The 23,721-nt window shown below is 41.1% G+C and overlaps 1 protein-coding gene across 1 annotated transcript; it reads right to left on the minus strand.

Moving 5' to 3' along the window:
- Positions 1–9,757: 9,757 nt before the first annotated feature.
- LOC133541743 (cysteine and glycine-rich protein 1-like) lies at positions 9,758–23,458 on the minus strand. The gene is made up of 6 exons (XM_061885313.1): positions 23,309–23,458; positions 22,963–23,072; positions 20,084–20,252; positions 15,478–15,607; positions 15,308–15,401; positions 9,758–10,548 (listed from the first exon to the last, which is right to left on the minus strand). The coding sequence occupies exons 2-6, from the start codon at positions 23,069–23,071 to the stop codon at positions 10,472–10,474; spliced, it is 579 nt and encodes a 192-aa protein (XP_061741297.1). The 5' UTR covers position 23,072; positions 23,309–23,458; the 3' UTR covers positions 9,758–10,471.
- Between the last annotated feature and the right edge of the window lie 263 nt (positions 23,459–23,721).

Below are 23,721 nucleotides of genomic sequence, written 5' to 3' on the forward strand. Positions count from 1 at the left end.
CAAGGGGAGTAGGCAGGGACTGATTCCGGAGGTGGGGGGTTGTTTCCGGCAAGCAACCTTCTGGTGTGCATTACCGCCACCTACTGTAATGGAGTGTGGACCGAGATGGATCCCAACTCTATATTCTTTTATTTAACCCAGTGTTTTTTTAAATATGTGTATATTGCTTTATATCCTATGTGTTCTGAATTCAATCCTAATATATCTTCCACTACCAAAACTAATATTTTCTTTCGCCAACTTACTTTCCAGTATTTCCCTTTCTCTATTGTATTTCCTACAATTCATTAAAACATGGCCAACACTTTCTATCCGATGGCAAAAATCACACAGTCCCGTAGTATGTTTCCCTATCAATTTCAATGAACTATTTAGAGATGTATGTCCTAATCTCATTCTAGTAATATTGTCTTCTTCCTTCCTATTTCTACCCCCTCCACTCAATACACCTACTCTCCTCTGGACTTTGTAACACTCTCTACCTTTTGTTTCCTTATTCCAATTATCCTGCCACTTTTTATTGTGTTCTATCTTAATTATGTTCTTTAATTCTTCTTTACTGTGCTTAAACTCCATGTTTACTTTTGTTTTAGTGGTTGCTTGTTTTGCATATCTATTAGCTAATACATTCCCCCACAACTCCTACATGAGCAGGAACCCCAAAGAATGTTACCACACCTCCCGCTTTATTTATTCTGTAGATTGCCTGAACTATTTCATAAACTAAATCTTGTCTTTGTTTCTGTTGCTATGTTTTTTATGCTCATCAATGTGTTGCTGGAGTCCGAGCACACAACTACTTTCCTTGCTTTGTTTTCCTCTATCCAGTTAACTGCCGTATAAATTGCTACCAATTCCCCCGTAAAAACAGTTTATCACTGATTATTTTATTTAATACTATGTTTCATTGTGGGATAACTGCTGCAGCTCCTACCTTACTTTTTATAGTTTTTTATGCATCCGTATATATCAAATCTCAATCCGTTTTTTAATCTGGTAACTATTTAAATTTCTATTCTTTTGTAATTGCATGTTTACCTTTGGGTTGTCATACATCCATGGTGGTATTGCAGGAATTGGTACTGTAGGGCTAACTTTAATATTGTCAATTTGAACCTTTTTGCATATGTCGCCTATAATCCACCCAAAACTATTCATTTTTTCTTCTTCTCTTTTTCTTGGCAGTTTAATAGCACTTGACAAGTTGGATGTCCTTGCTTGGATCCTTTTAAGTTTGCCCAATAAAGTGCTGAGAGTTAATCTTTCCTCATGTCCAAAGGTTTTTCGCTCATTTCTATTTGTAATGCTGCCACTGGGATTGATGTAGTAGTTCCACAACATAACCTTAAAGCCTGTGACTGGATTCTGTCTATTTTCGTAAGTCATGTTTTTGAAGAAGATTGGTAAATAATGCATCCGTAATCAATAACAGATGGAATTAAAATGATATATATTGTTTTCAACGTCAACCTATCAGCCCCCCAATCTTTACCCCTCAAAACCTTCATTATATTTAAAACCCTTTTACTTTTCTCCACTATTTTTAATTTTCCTGAAGGAACTCTCCTGAAGGAATAAATAAAGTACTATCTAATCTAATCTAATCTGATCTAATCTAATCTAATCTAATCTAATCTAATCTAATCTAATCTATTTTGCTGATGTGGGTTGACCAGTTAATGTTTTTATCAATCCATATTCCTAAATATTGAAATACTTGTACCTCTTCTATATTTTCTCCATAGAGTTTTTATTTAGAGCTTGTTTTGTACTTTCCTCTTTGTAAAATGTATGACTTTTGTCTTTCCAACAGAGAATCTTAAACCCCAAGCCTTTCCCCTGTCTGGAACATTATTTACCACTTTGGTAGTTTTTTATTATTTATTCTGACTCTAAATAATATACTAGTCTTTCATTAATAATTTTTTCCATTACATTTCCCAAATTTGAGGTCAATGTTATCGGCCTATAATTTCCTGCCTCTTCCGGGTCTTACCCTGACTTGCATATTGGAATTATTACAGCTGTTTTCCACTCGGCTGGTAATTTTCCTTCTTCATATATCCTTTTTTATCATTTCAAGACCACTTTTTTGCCGATGCTACCCAAGTTTTTGATCATTTAATAACTCACAAGGTCTTTCCCTGGCGTCGTATTTTTAACCTTTTTCAAAATTCGAACCATTTCTTCCAAAGAAAATGTCATAACCATAGTGTTGGTAAAGCTATTATTGTGGTCTTCATCATTTCCCCAATATTTAAACTAATTGTTTCTTCTCTCTTTTGTTTTTCTACATTTCTCAAGTTATCAATACTGTGCACTTTATCAAATGTTTTTGCTAAAGATTCTGCTTTTTCTTTATTTTCTACCACACACCATGTTCCATCTTGCATCACATGATTTTTATGTTCTTTTCTGACCCCTGACATTCTCTTGATCATTCCCCACACTTGACCTAAAGGAGTAGTTCTAGTGTTTCACAAAAAGTTTTCCAATAGTGTTTTCTTGTTTTTTAATCCAATCCAATCCAATCCAATCCAATCCAATCCACTTTATTTATATAGCACATTTAAACAACAATAACGTTTCCAAAGTGCTGCACAGCCATGTTAAAAACAATATTATGCTCCACCAATGACTGAATAAAATAAAAAATTAATAAAAATAAAACCAATAAAAACAATATAAAAACAAATATGATTAAAAACTATTTTAAAGGGTAAAATCAATTAAAACAGTAAAATAAAAATCAAAGTGTATAAAAAACACAGAGGACAACAGAGGACAGAGGACCACACAACTCACGTAGTGTTGAAAGCCAAAGAATAAAAGTGGGTCTTAAGACGAGACTTAAAACACTCCACTGTGGAAGCAGTTTGAACATGGAGCGGAAGAGTGTTCCAGAGCTTAGGGCCGACCACAGAGAAGGCCCTGTCTCCCCTGGTCTTAAGTCTGGTCTTGGGCACCACGAGCTGGAGCTGGCTTTTGGACCTCAGCGCGCGCGCAGGGATGTAAATTTGGATGAGGTCCGAGATATATTGAGGTGCCAGTCCATGTAAAGATTTAAAAACAAACAGCAATGTTTTAAATTCAATTCTAAAATGAACAGGGAGCCAGTGCAAACTGAAGAATTGGGGTTATATGCTGGCGTTTCCTGGCCCCTGTTAAAAGTCGTGCTGCCGCGTTCTGGACTAACTGCAACCGGGAGAGAGCTTTTTGGCTAATGCCAGCATAAAGTGCATTGCAGTAGTCCAGGCGACTTGAAATAAAAGCATGCACGACTCGTTCAAAAAGGTTAAAAGATAAAAACGGTTTAACCTTTACTAAAAGACGAAGGTGATAAAAACACGATTTTAAAACGCCATTGACTTGTTTGTCTAGTTTAAAATCGCTGTCTATTGTGACGCCAAGGCTGGTGACTTTGGGACGCACATAATTTTGCAATGGTCCCAAGTCAGTAAGGGCCGGACCAAAAACTAAAATTTCCGTTTTTCCCCCATTCATTATTAAAAAATTCTGGGCTAACCAAGCCTTGACGTCACATAGACAGTTAAGAAAGGGTGTAAGGGGGCCGTGGCTTTTTGAAATCGGCATATAAATTTGGCAGTCATCTGCATAAAAGTGATAAAACACTCCATGTTTCTTAAAAATATCTCCAAGAGGGAGGAGACAAAGAGCGAACAGGATGGGGCCTAAAATAGATCCTTGGGGGACACCACAGTAAAGCGGGGCAGAAGAGGAGGTGGCGTCCCCCAGCCTGACAGAGAAAGACCTCTCAGACAGGTAAGATCTGAACCACTCTAACGCAGTCCCCCTGACACCCACACAGTCTCTCAGGCGGTCTAAAAGAATTGTGTGGTCGACTGTGTCAAAGGCAGCTGTAAGATCTAAAAGCACTAAAATGGCAGAGCTGCCAGAATCAGACATTAAAAGCAAGTCATTAAAAACCTTTAAAAGTGCAGATTCAGTACTGTGCAAAGCTTTGTATCCAGACTGAAATGGATCTAAAGTGCTATTTTCATCTAAAAACATACCTTACTCTAGCTTGGTGCCTTTTATATTGTATCATATCTTGGAAATTATGTGTTCTTCTCAATATTCTAAATGCTCTATTCTGTTCTTGTATTGCATCCGTGCACGCTTGTATCTTCCTTCTTCTCCCTATTCTACGCCTTGGTATGCTCTGTTCGGCTATTTCCATAATGCACTTTGTAATATCTGTATTTAATTGTTCAATATCTTGATTTATATCCACTTCTTTTAATGTTATGTCAGTAATTTCCCTAAATTGTCCCCAGTCACCATGACTATACTTCCATCTTCCTTCTATCCTGGTGCTTTCTGTTCTTTGATTTATGTTTATGAGAATGAAGATTGGCTAGTGATCACTTCCAATAGTGCTGTATTTATTTACTTCCCACTCCACCTTTCCTGCTAACCCTTGTGACACTAGTGTTAAATCTATTGCTGTTTCTTTACCTGTGACTACATCTAACTTTGTTCCCCACCCATCATTCACACACACCACTTCTTTTTCCTCCAAAAATGCTTCCAATGTTCCCCATTCCAGTCATCCCTTTCACCCCACATTGTGCTATGTGCACTAAAGTCACCACACCAAATAATATTGCCACTCTAGTGCTCGATTATTTCTAGTTGATGCATTTTACATTTCTTGCAGGGATTATAGAAGTTTATCACTTTGTATCTTTCTTTATTATTCCATCCTTCTACTCCTATTATTTCACGTTCCTGTTTTACATTTAATATTGTATAATGCATGTCTTCTTTAATAAATATGGCACATCCTCCTCCTTGCCCATCATTCCTATCTTTACATATCGATATATATCCTTTTATTATAAAGTTTAATTTAGGCTTCAGCCATGTTTCTTGAATCCAAATTATATGTGGTTTAGTTTTCATATTATTAATATATCTCTTTAATTCCTGTCCGGTTCTTATCAAACGTCTGGCATTCCACTGAACAATTAACATGGCGTTGGATTGTGGGAACATGACTCCGTCTCGTCTGCTCTCTGTAGCTCACCTTGCACCTGTTCCCAGGATAATTCTTTTAAATTTAACAACTTTGCTGCTGCTTTGACAATTATTTTGATCTTCTCAGTCTTATTTCTAACCTGTTCTCTACAGTTTATTACATAAGCCAGGAATACAACTAGTTTGTCCATGGAAATTCCTGTATCTGTTGCCTCTTGTTTTTTTTATTTCTTGAACTATTCTCACTTCTGTCCTGTTCTGCACTTTCTTGATGTCTTACTTTAACTGCCTCTACGTATGTAATATTTCTTTCAACTGTGATTTGTTGTACTTCTGTTGACTGTTTCATGATGTATGGCTTTTGATTATTTATTTTTCAATCAACAATTCCTATAAATAAACACGTATTTCCAGATTACTGATAACTTTTTCAAAATAAAATGTAATTCCAGAATAAGCTAATCATATGAAATCCTATGGATTGTCTGGCCCTAAATCCGCTTTGTAATGTTTGTTTGATTCTTCAAAAATACGACACAGGCTAATATGAAAAACATATGCGCCTCGTTGCGCTGTAGCGAAAAAAAATAACCACGCTTCCTTGGTCGCTAACCTCTCCCAGCCCTTTCTCTGCCGTGTCAAAGATGGATCAGAGACCACCTTTGCCTTTACCCCCACCCCCTCTCCACTCCCAAGAGAACAACAATTAATCTGAGGTGAGTTTTTTTAAATATTCCAAAATGACTTTTTACTTTCATTTTGTATCAAAGCTGAGTGGTGCTCTCTGGTTTATTTTGCAAATGAACCGCCAGAACATGATCATGTACAAGACTTTTAAGATTTTCAATACAATATTGTACTTTCAAGCTGCGTCATCATGTTATCAGTGTCCAGGGAAAAGCATTTATATTATCAGTTTGCCATTTGAAGTGTGACGTGTACAATTAGGTCAACATTTTTTGACCAGTATGTACAGTATATTTAGTCACCATGTGCTCGGAGAAGAGGTAGGATTAAATATAAGTTTTACTTCTTAATATTGCTATTCACATTTGTTGAAAGGTGCAAATGAAACCATGTGATGTTACTTGACGTAAACATGTCTGTAACAAATAAATCATAACCATAGCCACATGTGTAATGACTAACATTTACATGGAATTTCATAGATGACATTGCATTTCTTGTCTTGTTCTATTCTGTCTTTTGAATGTACAAGTAAATGACTTGTTTTTAGTGTGAGGTTTAACTGTTGTGTTTATTTTGTGTGATTGTGAAGTTTTTTTGTACCTGAAAATCAGATATCCCGACCCCCAGATTTTTATAGATGGAAACAGGCGTTTCGCTAATCATAGCCGAATCAAACAAAGTCTTTACTCTAACGTATAAAGTTACAAATAATGACTAACCCTTAAACCTCCCTTTGTAAGCCATGTGTACGCATGCGTGTGTGTGTGCGCGTGTGTGTGTGCGTGTGTGGGTGCCTGCGTGTGCGTTGGTTGACTCAAAGGACCGATGGCGCTCAGATGGCATATTCATTTTCCAAATCCCGACTCACTTTGTAACTCACACCCTTCATCATAGCCCCCTCCGCATTTTTCCCACATTTTACCACACGTATCATTCCCATCCATCAATAAATACACCATTCCACGAAATTTACCCCAGGTCAATCGGATGGCTGTCACACTAAACCCTCCTTTGTTCCCTCTTAACCACTCCCTCTTCCAGTCTTAGGTCCTGGTTAAACCCCACCCACTTCCTGGTTAAACCCCACCCACTTCCGGTCTTAACCACTCCCTCTGTCTGTTTAAAGCTCCACCCACTTCCGGTCTTAACCACACCCTCTTCAGGTCTTAACCACGCCCTCATCCGGTCTTAACCACTCCCTTTTCAGGTCTTAACCACACCCCTTCTGGGTTTAACTCTGCCCTCTTCCGGGTTAAGTCCTGCCCACTTCCGATTTAAGTCCCGCCCCTTGACCTTTGACCTCATCGATCAAAAGTTTTTACTATTCTCTCGCAGCAGTCATGAGTCATCAACAAGTCATGAGTCCAGCAGTTTTCACTGCTGGACTCTAGAAAGAGGTTCCGCAGCCTCCGTAGCAGAACCTCTAGGTTCTTTACCACTCAGACGCTTAAACGGATCATAATAATCCCCTCAATCCCCCCCACCCCCAAAAACGGATTAAGTGGCTGGAATATAAAGACAACATAACCTACTTCCATAAATGTGGATGCATATGCAAAAGTGCATATGCATAGTTATCTGTAAAGTAATGTATTTATTTATATCTGCACCTTATTGATCTTCTATCCTGCACTATGATGCAACAAAATTTCATTCTTATCTGTACCGTAAATTTAAAATTTGAATGACAATAAAAGGAAGTCTAAGTCTAATATATTTTAATATTGTATATGGTAATTGGGATTAGTCATATATTGTGTATATTATATCCAAATATAATATACAGTATATTTTAATATACTATGTATAAATATGTAAATGTTACATCCATCCATCCATTTTCTTCTGCTTACCCAAGGTCGGGTCACGGGGGCAGCAGCTTAAGCACAGAAGCCCAGACTTTCCTCTCCCCAGCCACTTCGTCCAGCTCCTCCCTGGGAATCCCAGGGCCTTCCCAGGTCAGCCGGTAGACAGTCTTCCCAACATGTCTTGGGTGTTCCCCATGGCCTTCTGCCAGTTGGAGGCGTTCGGGTGGCATCCTGACCAGATGCCCAAACCACCGCATCTGGCTCCTCTCAATGTGGAGGAGCAGCTATTTTACTCTGAATTCCTCCCGGATGACAGAGCTTCTCACCCTATCTCTAAGGGAGAGACCCGCCACCCGGTGGAGGAAGCTCATTTCGGCCGCTTGCACCCGTGATCTTGTCTTTTTGGTCATAACCCAAAGCTCATGACCATAGGTTTGGATGGGAACGTAGATCGACCGGTAAATCAGGGGCGCCGAAAAGGGGGGGGGTAAAGGAGACGGATTCTAGGGGCCCATGATGGAGGGGGGCCCAGAGAGGCCCCTAATGATGAAATTATGTGTTGAGGGTCCCGTAAATATTTTTTTTATGGGGCCCAAAATCCTTAGCGGCGCCCCTGCGGTAAATTGAGAGCTTTGCCTTCCGGCTCAGCTCCTTCTTCACCAAAACGGATCGATACAGCGTCCTGATGACCGATCTGCATGTCGACCTCACAATCCACTCTTCCCTCACTCGTGATCAAGACTCTTAGGTACTTGAACTCCTCCACTTGGGGCAAGATCTCCTCCCCAACCTGGAGATAAAAATATAAAATTCATGTAAATATTACATATATGTTATATTTTATATTGCTACTATTGTACAGCTTTAGTCGACTTTATACGTTTTGTTTTCGCCCTCTTCCCGTGCCCTTGTGTGCATTATCCTTTCCATCCTTTGTACCTGAGCTGTTTTGTGATACAATTTCCCTCGTAGATCAATAAAGTTAGTCTCAGTCTATTTGACGTCAAGGAACATGACATAAAGGAACATAATTTGCCGTAAAGCAGGGGTCGGCAACTCGCGGCTCTTTGGCCACTCTGATGTGGCTCAGCTGCACAATCGCCGACCCCCCCGATTGTCAGGGGGGGATTCTGGTTCTCGGAGCCTCTTCTGGACATCACCTGGGGTCAACATTCTTCGATTTTCACTCGGACAAAAATATTGAGGGCATGCCGTGATGGCTTTACTTTTAGCGCCCGCTGCATTTTGACACGTTTCACAATAATAATAAGACAAAGGGAGCCGCAACCATTCTCGCAAATAACCGCTGGTGGTCACCCAGATAACAGTAATAAGGGCGTGCCATGAGGCCATTGCCTTTAACACCTTCTACAACATGAACATACATCTTGCCAGTCCAGTAACATGTTGTATGTGGCTTCCGCAGATACACGTACACGACTGCAAGGCATACTGGGTGACACAGAGTACACTAAAAGTTGTGATATAAATAACTTTAACACTCTTACTAATATGCACCACACTGTGAACCCACACCAAAGAAGAACGACAAACACATTTCGGGAGAACATCCTCACAGTAACACAACAAACACAACACAACAAATACCCAGAATCCTTTGCATCCAAGACTATTCCTGACTAAATTATACTCCCCCCGGCCACCTCAACCAACGCACGGAAGGGGGGGCGGGAGCGGGTTTTGGTGCTAACGTGTTGTATAATATAGCCTGAAAAAGTCATGCATAGCATTCTGGGTAATTGTTATTTTGCGTTTATAATGTGTTACAGTGCGGATGTTCTCCAGAAATGTATTTGTCATTCTTGTTTGGTGTGGGTTCACAGTGTGGTGCATATAAGTAAGAGTGTTAAAATTGTTTATATCACAACCTTCCGTGTACTCTGTGTCACCCAGTATGCCTTGCAGTCGTGTACGTGTATCTGCGGAAGCAAAATAGAACATGTTGCTGTACTGGCAAGCTGTTTGTACATGTTGTAGAAGGCGTGAAATGCAATGGCTTCATGGCGCGCCCTTATTGCTGTTATATGGGTGACCACCAGCAGATATTCGCGAGAATGAATGCGACTACCTTTGTCTTCTTTAATTTGTGAAACGGGTCAAAATGGCTCTTTGAGTGGTAAAGGTTGCCAACCCCTGCCGTAAAGGAACATCGTTCTGCCCCGGGTTTCATGTGGTGTATTTTCCATCTGCTGCATCATTTCACACAGGAAGACCAAAGAGCACAAAGGGACAAAACCTTGGAATGAAAGAGTGCTGACACAGGATATTTATTTAGTGTCACCAAGATGTCATCTGACATGTGACGCACTAAAGCAGAGCAGCTTCCAGATGAAGACGACGAGGCAGGAATGTCGGGATCAGTGAAGCGGTGGTCCGGACTAAACCTTACAAACACGCTGACGTTCTCTTCCGATGTGATTAAAAAATCAATTGAGTTTTTAAGGAATATTTCTAGAACTACATTTGAACTTTACAGAAGGGTTGTGTAATAAAATATAATATCATGTAATATTGCTTATCATGCAAGTTGACGACACATTCTAGTCCTGCAAATAGCAAAGTAGCATCTTGCGAGCGAGCTCATGAATACATTTCAACAGTGCAGCTTCTAAGTAACTAATCCTCGTCTCCATGGGGGAAATTAACACTTTTTGTACGTAACATTATCAGGACAGAGAGTAGTTAAACATGCTACACTACACACCACAGTAGGATACCAAGAAGCATCGCTAACCACTAAGCTTTTGAGTCTAAACAGTATCAATCGACACTAATGATACCAAGAGTAGAATCAGTGTAATGTTAATACTTTTTATCGTCTAGTGCCGAGGAAAGTGGTCTGAGAGAAGGTGCAATGGAAGTGAACATGGATACACACAAGTAGGACGTTTCGCACGTGGAGGAGAAGAAGCTCAGTCCAACAACCCGGAGACGTGGAGTGGGTCCTGGCTTTACTGGGAGTGAGCCAGGGCTCCAGCACCTTGACCAAAACCAAACCCTTTGGGACCAAAGTTCTTGGCATAGCAACCTGCAAATCCACACACAGTCAATAACAAAACGGGCTGACATAAAATACAAACATAAGTCAAGTTTGAAGCAGGATTATGAAAGTTGGCCTAATGTAACTATACGACAAGCAGGAGCTGCATAGAGTAAGATTCTTAAGGCTAGCAAGGTTAGCTTGTGTGTGTCTTTCCAAACCTAGGAACATCTTTAGACTATATTGATATGTTACTCTAAGACTTCAGATGGCTGGACTTGACTCTGCTACAGTGAATTTATGTCTCTTCTGATATTGGTATTGAGTATTAGTCCGATATCCATCCATCCATCCATCAATTTTTCTTCCGCTTATCCGAGGATCCCGAGATGTTTCCAGGCCAGCCGGGAAACAGTCTTCCCAATGGGTCCTGGGTCTTCCCTGTGGCCTCCTAACGGTCAGACTTGCCCTAAACACCTCCCCGGGGAGGCGTCCGGGTGGCATCCTGACCAGCCTCATCTGGCTCCTTTCGATGCGTAGGAACAGCGGCTTTACTTTGAGCAGCTACGGGATGGCAGCGCTTCTCACCCTATCTCTAAGGGAGAGACCCGCCACCCGATGGAGGAAACTAATTTCGGCCGCTGGTACCCGTGATCATAACCTAAAGCTCATGACCATCGGTGAGGATGGAAACGTAGATCGACCGGTAAATGTATTTCTGTTCATCAAGTCCGCATTACTGAAGAAACCACACTAATCCGTACTGATCATACAAGGAGCGGACCGCCATAATCAGACATTCCGTTAACCACTCATACTCTCTGAGCACTCCCCAGAGGAATTCCCGAGGGACACGGTCAAATGCCTTTTCCAATTTCACAAAGCACATGTAAAGTGGTTGGGCAAACTCCCATGCTCCCTCAAAGACCCACAGTTCCACCACCAGGACGAAAACCCACACTGCTCCTCCTGTATCCGAGGTTCGACTATCCGGCGTAGTCTCCTCTCTAGAACACCTGAATAGACCTTACCAGAAAGGCTGAGGAGTGTGATCCCCACGATAGTTGGAACACACCCTCCGGTTCCCCTTCTTAAAGAGCGTAACCACCACCCCGGTCTGTCAATCCAGAGGTACCGCCCCAGATATCTACGCAATGTTGCAGAGTCTTGTTAACCAAGACAGCCCCAAAGCATCCTGAGCCTTAAGAAACTCCGGCCAGATCTCATCCATCTCCGGGGGCCTTGCCACCGATTTTAAATACCTCGGCAACCCCAGCCACAGAAATAGGAGAGCCCACCACAGATTCTACAGGCGCTGCTTCCTCATAGGAAGATGTTTAGGTGGCATTGAGGAGATCTTCAAAGTATTCCCTCCACCGATCCACAACATCCGCAGTCCAGGTCAGCAGCACACCCTCCTCACCATACACGGTGTTGACAGTGCACTGCTTCCCCTTCCTGAGGCGGCGGATGGTGGTCCGGAATCACTTCGAAACCGTCCGGAAGTCATTTTCCATGGCTTCCCCACACTCCTCCTATGTCTGAGTTTTTGCCTCCACAAACGCCTCACACCACTTGGTCTGTCAGTCCCAGGAACCAAAAGGACCCGATAGGACTCTTTCTTCAGCTTGACGGCATCCCTCACCACTTGTATCCACCAGTGGGTTCTAGGATTACCGCCACGACAGGCACCAACCACCTTGCGGCCACAGCTCCATTGGGCCTCCTTAACAATAGAGGCACGGAACATGGTCCACTCAAACATGTTCAAAGTACAAACCCCGTTTCCATATGGATTGGGAAATTGTGATGGATGTAAATATAAATGGAATACAATGATTTGCAAATAATTTTCAACCCATATTCAGTTGAATATGCTACAAAGACATATTTGATGTTCAAACTGATAAACTTTACTTTTTTCGTGCAAATAATCATTAACTATATAATTTGATGCCAGCGACACGTGACAAAGAAGTTGGTAAAGGTGGCAATAAATACTGATGAAGTTGAGGAATGCTCATCAAACACTTATTTGGAACATCCCACAGGTGTGCAGGATATTTTGGAACAGGTGGGTGCCAAGATTGGGTATAAAAACAGCTTCCCAAAAAATGCTCAGTTTTTCACAAGAAAGGATGGAGCGAGGTACACCCCTTTGTCCACAACGGCGTGAGCAAATAGTCAAAGAGTTTAAGAACAACGTTTCTCAAAGTGCAATTGCAAGAAATTTATCCATAATATTATCAAAAGATTCAGAGAATCTGGAGAAATCACTCCACGTAAGCGACATAGCCGTAAACCAACATTGAATGACCGTGACCTTCGATCCCTCAGACAGTACTGTATCAGAAACCGACATCAATCTCTAAAGGATGTCACCACATGGGCTCAGGAACACTTCAGAAAACCACTGTCACTAAATACAGTTCGTCGCTACATCTGTAAGTGCAAGTTAAAGCTCTACTGTGCAAAGCAAAAGCCATTTATCAACAACATTCAGAAACGCCGCCGGCTTCTCTGAGCCCGAGATCATCTAAGATGGACTAATGCAAAGTGGAAAAGTGTTCTGTGGTCTGACGAGTCCACATTTCAAATTGTTTTTGGAAATATTCGACATTGTGTCATCCGGACCAAAGGGGAAATGAACCATCCAGACTGTTATCGACGCAAAGTTCAAAAGCCAGCATTTGTGATGGTATGGGGGTGCATTAGTGCCCAAGGCATGGGTAACTTACACATCTGTGAAGGCACCATTAATGCTGAAAGGTATACAGGTTTTGGAACAACATATACTGCCATCTAAGCACCGTCTTTTTCATGGACGCTCCTGTTTATTTCACCAAGACAATGCCAAGCCACATTCAGCTCGTGTTACAACAGCGTGGCTTCGTAAAAAAAAGTGCAGGTACTTTCCTGGCCCGCCTGCAGTCCAGACCTGTCTCCCATCGAAAATGTGTGGTCCATTATGAAGCCTAAAATACGCCAGCGGAGACCCTGGACTGTTGAACGACTTAAGCTCTACATAAAACAAGAATGGAAAAGAATTACACCTTTAAAGCTTCAACAATTAGTTTCCTCAGTTCCTAAACATTTATTGAGTGTTGTTAAAAGAAAAGGTGATGTAACACAGTGGTGCACATGCCCTTCCCAACTAATTTGGCACATGTTGCAGCCATTGAATTTTAAGTTAATTATTATTTGCAAAAAAGAAAGTTTATGAGTTTGAACATCACATATCTTGTCTTTGTAGTGCATTCAATTGAATATGGGTTGAAAAGGATTTGCAAATCATTGTATTCCGTTTATATTTACAGCAAATACAATTCCCCAACTCATATGGAAACAGGTTTGTGCTTCCAGAGGCTGGAATTGAAACTCTCTCTGACAGGAGACTGCTAGCCGTTCCAAGCAGACTCTCAAAATGCGTTTTGGCCTTCCGGGTCTGTCCGGCATCCTCCCCCACCATCGGAGCCAACTCACCTCTTGGTGGTGGTGGGTAAAAAGCTCCGCCCCTTTCTTCACCCGTGTGTCCAAGACATGAGAATGCAAATCCGATGACACAACTATTAAGTCCATCATGGAACTGCTAGCTAGGGTGTCCTGGTGCCAAGTGCACATATGAACACCCTTATTTTTGAACATTTTGTTTAGTATGGACAGTCTGTGACGAGCACAAAAGTCCAGAAACAAAACATCACTCGGTTTAAAATCCGGTCGGCCATTGTTCCCAATCACGCTTCTCCAGGTTTCACTGTCATTGCCATTATGAGCAATATAAAGTCACCCAGCAGATAAAGAAAATCACCTGAGCGAGCACTATCTAGTATTCCTTCGAGGGAATCCAAAAAGAGTGAGTACTCTGAGCTGCTTTTTGTGCGTAAACACAAACAACAGTCCCCCGAAGGCGGAGGGAAGCTGCCCTGTCGTCTACTGGATTAAACTCCAATGTGCAGGCTTTGAGCCGGAGGGCAACAGAAATTGCTCCCCCACCTTCCTCTAGAGAACTGGTTCCAGAGCCCTTGCTGTGCGTCAAAGTGAGTCCGATTTAGCCGTAACTTCTCCACCTCGCACGCCAGCTCAAGCTCCTTCCCCTTAGCGAGGTGTCGTTCCACGTCCCGAGAGCTAACTTATGTAGCCAAGGATTTGACCGCCAAGTGCCCAGCCTTTGGCTTCCGCTCAGCTCACATAGCACCCGACCTTTATGGCCCCACCTATGAGTGGTGAGCCCACGTTGCCTCTTTGGGCTGAGCCGGCCAGGATCCTTGGGGACAGGCCTGGACACCAGCCGCTCGCCATCTTGCCCCACCTCCGGGCCTGCCTCCAGAAGGGGGGCATCGGTGACATGCATCCGGGCGAGGGAAATCTATGTCCTTGTTTTTTCATTTCCATAATGGTTTTCAAGCTGCTCTTTGTTTGATCCCTTATCTAGGACCCTTTTGTCTTGGAATTCCCTACCAGGGGGTATAGAAGCCTCGGATAATTGGGACGCTCACATTCCTCCACTACGATAAGGTTGCGGCTCAGAAAGGAGATATCAACAATAACAAAAAAAGCTATCAGCTTGTACAAAAAAACACAAATGTGTGGTGAGAGTAATTTTCATACCTATCAATATTCTCTGAGTACTTGGCTTAAAATTGTAACATTCCACTCTCCAACATAAAGTAAGATTCATCAAGTTAATGGACACATACTCCAGGCCCCAACACCGGTGTGGTACGGGAAGTGAACAAGTTGACCTTAAGTTGAATGTGAAGATATTTGGTAGTGTATTTGTGGTAGTACAGTTTAGTACAATACGTACCTTTACAGTAGATGTCACCATCCCTGTCAGCCAGCGTGGTAGACTCCAGTCCTTTTCCGCAGTTGGCACAACGGAAGCAACCTTTGTGCCATGACTATAAAGAGGAAGCAAAAGAACATATTCGTGCAAATTTTCGTGTTCACATTAAGAATCGTACTAATCTTCCTTACTTTGCCGGCGCCAATGACCTTCTCAGCCGCATACACGTTTTTTTCGCATCGTGGGCACGCGTCAGAGCTGCTGGCTTTCATGGCGAACTTGGAGGTGTTGGGGTTATTGGTAGGACGGTGTGGAGATTCTCTGTCAAAAACATCCAGGTTGTCATTTCAGGGTGTTCATTCGTTGGCAACTGGACTGTTTGGTTTGTCTTGGAAGACGTTTCGCCGCTCGTCAGAGTAAACTTTATCAGTTCGGGCTCATAGACTTAGATGGGTCGGATCAAGTCCAGCGGAGCCTCAGAGTAAAACTTGATCAGTTAATCTTCCAATTGCAAAACGTCTTGCCTGAAGAGGTCTGGGAAATGGTGACACATATCACAATCAAAGCCTTACTTGGACAGCACAACAGAACCAAAGCAAGACAAAAAAACAAGTTTCAAAAAGTATAACTTAGTTAGAACACCTCTACACTGCAAGCCCTCATTTGAAGGCAAATAACTGAGAACTCAATGGATAATTAATCACACAATAGATAGAAATCTTACCCAACCAGAAAAAGATGTATTGGCTAAAGGGTTGAACTTTGCCATGCCGCCACATCAGGTTCCTACGGTTGATTTGTTTACAGCGACAGAATCAGCCATTAGGAAAAACAACCTAACAGAAACCGAAGGTGAGCAAATACAGCTGAAAGTGACAGCAGCTCTTTCTAATGCCAAGCCCACAACCTCTCCTTGGAGGAGAGGAAGGCAGTAAGATCACTGAGCAAGGATGAAAACATTACGATCCTGCCAGTCGACAACAGGAGCTGCACAGACATCCTCAACACAAGTGACTACCAAAACCAGTTGCTTACACTCCTCAAAGACTCCAACACATGAAATACTCAAAAGGGACCCCACAAGTGGGTCCATGAGAAGAATCATTGTGTGCTTACAAACTTTACGAAAGTCAGAAGCCATCTTCCAAACATTGTATTACAGCTTATTCCCACAAGAAACCATCCCTGATATTTAAGGCCTTCCAAAAATACACAAAGATGGGGCTCCCCTCAGACCCATTGTCTTTAACTCTGTCACATACAATATTGCTAAGTATGTGGCCAACATCTTCGCACCTCTATTTGGCAAAACTCCACATCATATCCAAAACTCTATATGGACTTTGTAGCGAAACTCAAAGATCTAAAACTGGACAAAAATTAAACTACTTTCATTCGACGTCACCTTCCTGTTCACCTATAGTCCAACCCAAGATGCAGTAGAGACAGTGAGGCGACATCTACTATGTGATCACACTTTACAGGATAGATCCACACTAAACCCAGAACAGATTTGGCTTTTGCTGGAACTTTGCCTTAACACTACATACTTTCAATCCATGGCAACCTTTTACCCACAAAAACATGGTTGTGCCATGGGTTCACCTGTATCCCCAATAGTAGCTACCCTTTACATGGAGGACATGGAAAAGAGAGCTGTGAGCTTTATTAAGGAAACAGCACCAAATCCTTTGTACAGATATGTGGATGACAAATGGGTGAAAATCAGAAACCAAAAACTGCAAGACTTCACCGAGCACATGGACTCAGTCTCTCTCTCTCTGTTGTCCTAAGACGAGCTTCCATCGGATTCTCCATCCATCCATCTTCTTCCGCTTATCCGAGGTCGGGTCGTGGGGGCAACAGCCCAAGCAGGGAAACCCAGACTTCCCTTTCCCCAGCCACTTCGCCTAGCTCTTCCCGGGGGATCCCGTGGCGTTCCCAGGCCAGCCGAGAGACATAGTCTTCCCAACGTGTCCTGGGTCTTCCCCGTGGCCTCCTACCGGTTGGACGTGCCATAAACACCTCCCTAGGGAGGCGTTCGGGTGGCATCCTGACCAGATGCCCGAACCACCTCATCTGGCTCCTCTCGATGTGGAGGAGCAGCGGCTTTACTTTGAGCTCCTCCCGGATGACAGAGCTTCTCACCCTATCTCTAAGGGAGAGCCCCGCCACACGGCGGAGGAAACTCATTTCGGCCGCTTGTACCCGTGATCTTATCCTTTCGGTCATGACCCAAAGCTCATGACCATAGGTGAGGATGGGAACGTAGATCTACCGGTAAATTGAGAGCTTTGCCTTCCGGCTCAGCTCCTTCTTCACCACAACGGATCGGTACATCGGATTCTCCAATCATTCCATTTTTCCACACACCCGGCCAGCTCCGTAGAGATTTCAGCTCCAGGATCTTTCTTCAGGATGTCAACGTACGTTAGCGCGGGACATTCTCGTGATCGATGCCTGTGCGTTGGTTCCCATAGGACCAGTCTGCTGGCCGGGAGCTCCCGTTGTGTGGCAGTGGCCGACCAGCCTCATCCTCCTAGCTGTTACCTTTTTGCTGAGCCTCGGCAGTTGCCCATACAGGTCCTTGTTGGTGATGTGGATGTTCTGGACTCAGTGGACAAAAACATCAACTTCACACGTGAGGATGTCAACGACAGGAAGTTGCCTTTTTTTGGATTGTATTGTCCACGTTGGAGAAAACGTGGGCCTCCATGTTGGGGTTTACTGAAAACCCACACATACCAATCAATACCTACTTTTTGACTCACACCACCCACTGGAACACAAACTGGGCGTTATCAGTACCCTACAACACAGAGCTGATGACGTTCCTACAAGCCCACAGGCCAAAGACAAAGAGCATAGGCATTTGAGGGAAGTTTCAAAACCTATCTAAGACTAAAACTTGATGTGACCAGTCTAAGTCTAAGACTAGATGTGACCAGTCTAAGTCTAAGACTAGATGTGACCAATCTAAGTCTATGGTCATGAACTGATGAAGTATACTTTTGTGCCATTTGGCCTCGTTAGTGTATAATGAAAGTATCCATCAAAGTCAGTGGGCGGTCCTAACAGTAGTTAGTTCAACCCCTCCAGAGCGGAAGTGCCCCGGGAACCAATCAGGTTTTGGGCTCCGCCCACTGACTTTGATGAGTTTGACAGATACAAACATTCATGACACGCTGACAAACACAATAAATGAACACATCTTTAAATAATGACTTAAATGTGTCATTAAATAATTAATCATGAAATATTAAAATCTTTATTTAAATGGTTAAATATTTCAATTGTGAACTAATAACCAACATTCAGCTGAGATAGGCACCAGCGGCCCCCGTGACCCCAAAAGGGAGTATGCGGTAAAAAATGGATGGATGGATGGATGTATTTCCATCCATCCATCCATTTCCTACCGCTTATTCCCTTTGGGGTCGCGGGGGCGCTGATGCCTATCTCAGCTACAATCGGGCGGGAGGCGGTGTACACCCTGGACAAGTCGCAACCTCATCGCAGGGCCAACACAGATAGACCGACAACATTCACACCCACATTCACACACTAGGGCCAATTTAGTGTTGCCAATCAACCTATCCCCAAGTGCATGTCTTTGGAGGTGGGAGGAAGCCGGAGTACCCGGAGGGAACCCCAGCAGGACATGCAAACTCCACACAGAAAGATCCCGAGCCCGGGATTGAACCCAGGACGACTCAGGACCTTCGTATTGTGAGGCAGACGCACTATCCCCTCTACCACCGTGCTGCCCACCAACATGTATTAATTATCTAAATGTAACGCATTTCTGTATTTAATTCCAATTAAATAATGACCTAAATGTGTAATTAATCATGTCATTAAATAATACAATCAGCATTAAAATCATAAATGATTAAATGTAATTCATGCATGTATTTCATTCTAGTTACCAAAAAATTATTTATCAAATTGTACCCTGTTTTAAAATGTATTTCATTATTAAATGCAGCACATTTATGTATTTAATTCCAATTAAGTAATGACTTAAATGTTTGATTAATCTTGTCATTCAATAATAAAAGCAAGTATTAAAATAATAAATTCTAAAATGTAATATTAAATATAACACATTTGTGTGTTTGATTCCAATTAATGAATGAATTCATCTTTCACTAATCATGTCATTCAATAATAAAATATGTATTAAAATATAAAATATTTATTAAAATTATTAAATATAACACATTTATGTATTTAATTCTAATTAGGTAATGACTTAAATGTTTAATTATGTAATTCAATAATGAAAGCAAGTATTAAAATTTTAAAATAAAAAAATGTAATAAAATATGAAATATAACACATTTGTGTGTTTAATTCCAGTTAATTAATTAATGTTTTATTAATCATGTTATTCAATAATAAAATAAGTATTAAAATATAAAAATAAAACATTTATTACAATTATTAAATATAACACATTTATGTATTTAATTCCAGTTAGCATTATTGACATATTTAGGTAATCATTTCAATATGAATTGAATGTTATCCATTAAGTAAATACATCATGAAATGTTCAAATAATTAAATCCTGTTATAATTAATTCAATAATGGATTATTATATAATTTTACATTAAAAATAAATAACGCATGTTTTTAATTGTAATTCAAATTGAATAATGACACATTTAAGTAATTAAAGACATTCATTTAACCTTGTCAAATTTTACTTTTCGTAGTTATTTTCAAAAAAATGGTCTCTTTTTTGTCGTACATGATACAAAGTATCTATTTCCTGTCAAATGTTGTCTTACGCTTCATGCTGGATACCCAGTCTCTCTCCCGTGTCCATGTTGAGGGTTCCTGCTCCACCTCCGTAGCCGTAGCCTTTGGGCCCGTACTTCTTGCCGTAGCAGGACTTGCAGTAGATTTGGTCCACGTGCACGGCCACTGTGGTGCTGTCCAGGTTCTTCTTGCACACCACTGAACAAGCACACATTGAAAACAATTCCCGGTGACAAGTGACTCCGGTAACACAAACCTTTTTTTCTTTAAGACCAACATTGCTCAAAAAAATAATAATGAATCAAAATTAATGTTGTAAATTATGAAACTTGATGGATTGTGGGAGCATTACGGCTACCATAGTCAGGCGTACTGTGCTTCCACATATGTTATTAGTATGGTATGTGTATAGAGACCCTTTCTATTAGCAGACATATAATCTGGCGTTTTGTTTCGCAATATTATGAAAAAACTACTTTTCTGGTACCTGCTGATGTGTATTTGGGATCTCCATAAGTCCTAAAATTTAGTATTGTAGTCCATGCCGACGTAGTTGCAAGCTATCTTCTTGTTATGGGACATAAATCCCCCACTGTTGCCATTTCTAATATAAAGTAGCGTGAACTTCTAACTTATATCTCTCTATGGAAGCACTAAAAACTACCGGTGTGGTGAGTTTACATAATTCACCCAAGGAACTTTAGTTATTAGAGAGTTACGACCATTACATGTTATGTAGACCACAAGGAAGTGTTTTACATGGAGAAAAATATCATGATATGACCCCCTTAATGCGCCTTATGGTGCGGTGCGCCATTTTTACGAAAATAGACCCGCTCATCGATAGTGCGCCTTATAATCCGGTGCACCCTATGATCCGGAAAATACGGTATTTACCTATTCAATGTTTTGAATATTTTGCATCAAAAATTATACTTTTATGGGGAAAATGTCACACATTTTGTGGGTTTGCAATATATCTAAAACAAGGTTTTCTTTGACAAAAACGTCGAGGCACCTCTTATTTCACGTCAAATATTTTATTTTGAACATTTTTGGGGGGAGAACTTTGCTTGTTTTGTGTTTTTGCCATAAAAAAAAAGATTATCTTCTGTAAAAGAGGCATAAAACATGAAAAAAAAAGTATGTGAACGGATAGATCCGAAGTTCATCCACGGATATTTAAGCATTGAAACTAAAAATATTAATATGTGACTTATTCTTAACACTTTAATGACTGAGACCCTTTTGGGACCTATAACACTCACCAACATCGAGGGAAGCCAGAGGGGTTACAGTAAATATTATATTAGTTTTGTCAAATATCAAAATAGCCCAGCTTGCATCTTTTCATTTTTCACCCTGCAGGAAAAGTTTGAATACCCCTATATATAAATTTTGGATACCCCTATATATATATATATATATATATATATATATATATATATATATACATATATATATATATATATATATATATATATATATATATATATATATATATATATATATACATATATATATATATATATATATATATATATATATACATATATATATATATATATATACATATATATATATATATATATACATATATATATATATATATATACATATATACATATATATATATATATATATACATATATATATATATATATATATATATATATATATATATACATATATATATATATATATATATATACATATATATATATATATATATATATATACATATATATATATATATATATATATACATATATATATATATATATATATATATATATATATATATATATATATATATATACATACATCCATCTACTTCCGCTTATCCGAGGTCGGGTCGCGGGGGCAGCAGCCTAAGCAGGGAAGCCCAGACTTTCCTCTCCCCAGCTACTTCGTCCAGCTCTTACCGAGGTATCCCGAGGCGTTCCCAGGCCAACCGGTAAACATATATATATATATATATATATATATATATATATATATATATATATATATATATATATATACATACATGATGACGAGCAGAAGACATTTTATCACCAATTTATGCAGAAATCAAAGTAAACCCAAAAGGGATTTAACCTGCTACAATCGGGCGGAAGGCGGTGTACACCCTAGACAAGTCGCCATCTCATCGCAGGGCCAACACAGATAGAAAGACAACATTCACACTCACATTCACACACTAGGGACCATTTAGTGTTGCCAATCAACCTGTCCCCAGGTGCATGTCTTTGGAGGTGGGAGGAAGCCGGAGTACCTGGAGGGAACCCATGCAGTCACGGGTAGGACATGCAAACTCCACACTGAAAGATCCCGAGCCCGGGATTGAACCCAGGACTACTCAGGACCTTCGTATTGTGAGGCAGACACACTAACCCCGTGCTTCACTATATGTATATGTATATATATATATATATATATATATATATATATGCGTATATATATATATATATATATATATGTATGCATATATATATATATATATATATATATATATATATATATATATGTGTGTGTGTGTATTTGTTTTGAAAATGAAAAGTATCAAAATGGCCTCGCATGCTTTGATGTGTCAGTGCGGCCCTCAGTGGATAAAGTTAGGACACCCCCGGTGGAGGAAGACAGTTATTTTCCACAGAAGCTGGCTGAGTCCCCACAAAGTATGTGTGACATTTACCGGAGAACCAATGACTTGTTTAGATAAATACTGGGCTGGAGGGTTAGCCAGCGCGCCTTCCTTCCCCATAAAAGGAAGTGGGAGCCTTCGTCACCATGCCCATATAAGGTCACAGACGTGTGAAGACTGGTGTTTGTGGACCCGGCCCTCCCTCCCGGCTTCAGTGCCAGAACCTCCCTGGCTTTTTGGGAGTGGAGAAGACAGACTTACTGCAGCGAAAGCAGGACTTGTGCCAGCTCTGCCCTTCACACTGCACTTCCTCTGCAAAGTAGACCGTTTTCTGGCAGCAGCCGCACTTGTTGCCTCCGCCGAGTGGCATTCTGTGGGCACAGGATGGAGGCACACCTTAGTCCTTTCAAAGCAGACTTGGCCCGTCTAGACCTGAACACTGAGCCATAATATACTTGGAATGTTGTAATCTCCACAAACAGGACGTTCCTGGGCTCTGATCTCAGGTCAATATTAAGTCCAAGACCAAAAACCACAACAGGTTTCTAACATGAGATACTTTGAAAGGGATTCCCTTCAAAGTCTAAGGAACAAAGCAAGCTCCTACCTGTACTGATGCTGAGGTCTGCTGGTCAGTTCGCAGGAGAGACGTCCACTGGCAGCAGCCAAGACCGAGGGAGGCTTGAAGGACCCGGAGCTGATGAGTGGGAGGAGTCAGGCAGGGTCACGTGACATTGAGGGTTTGGCGTTTTTGTTTTTTTTCCCCTATGACTGGGCTTGTTTTCCACAAAAAGGCCACATCATGGAACACAACCCTGTGACATGCTGATGATGTCTCCTCAAAGGACGGCCGGGAGCTTTGAAAAGTATTAAATAGTATAAGTAACATATAATATGAGTATTATATAGCGCTTTTCTCTAGTGACTCAAAGCTCTTTACATAGTGAAAGCCAATAAGTTCCATTTAAAGCAGTGTGGGTGGCACTGGGAACAGGTGGATAAAGTGTCTTGCCCAAGGAC

This window comes from Nerophis ophidion, linkage group LG02, assembly GCF_033978795.1.
Source record: "Nerophis ophidion isolate RoL-2023_Sa linkage group LG02, RoL_Noph_v1.0, whole genome shotgun sequence".
Lineage (NCBI taxonomy): Eukaryota > Metazoa > Chordata > Actinopteri > Syngnathiformes > Syngnathidae > Nerophis > Nerophis ophidion.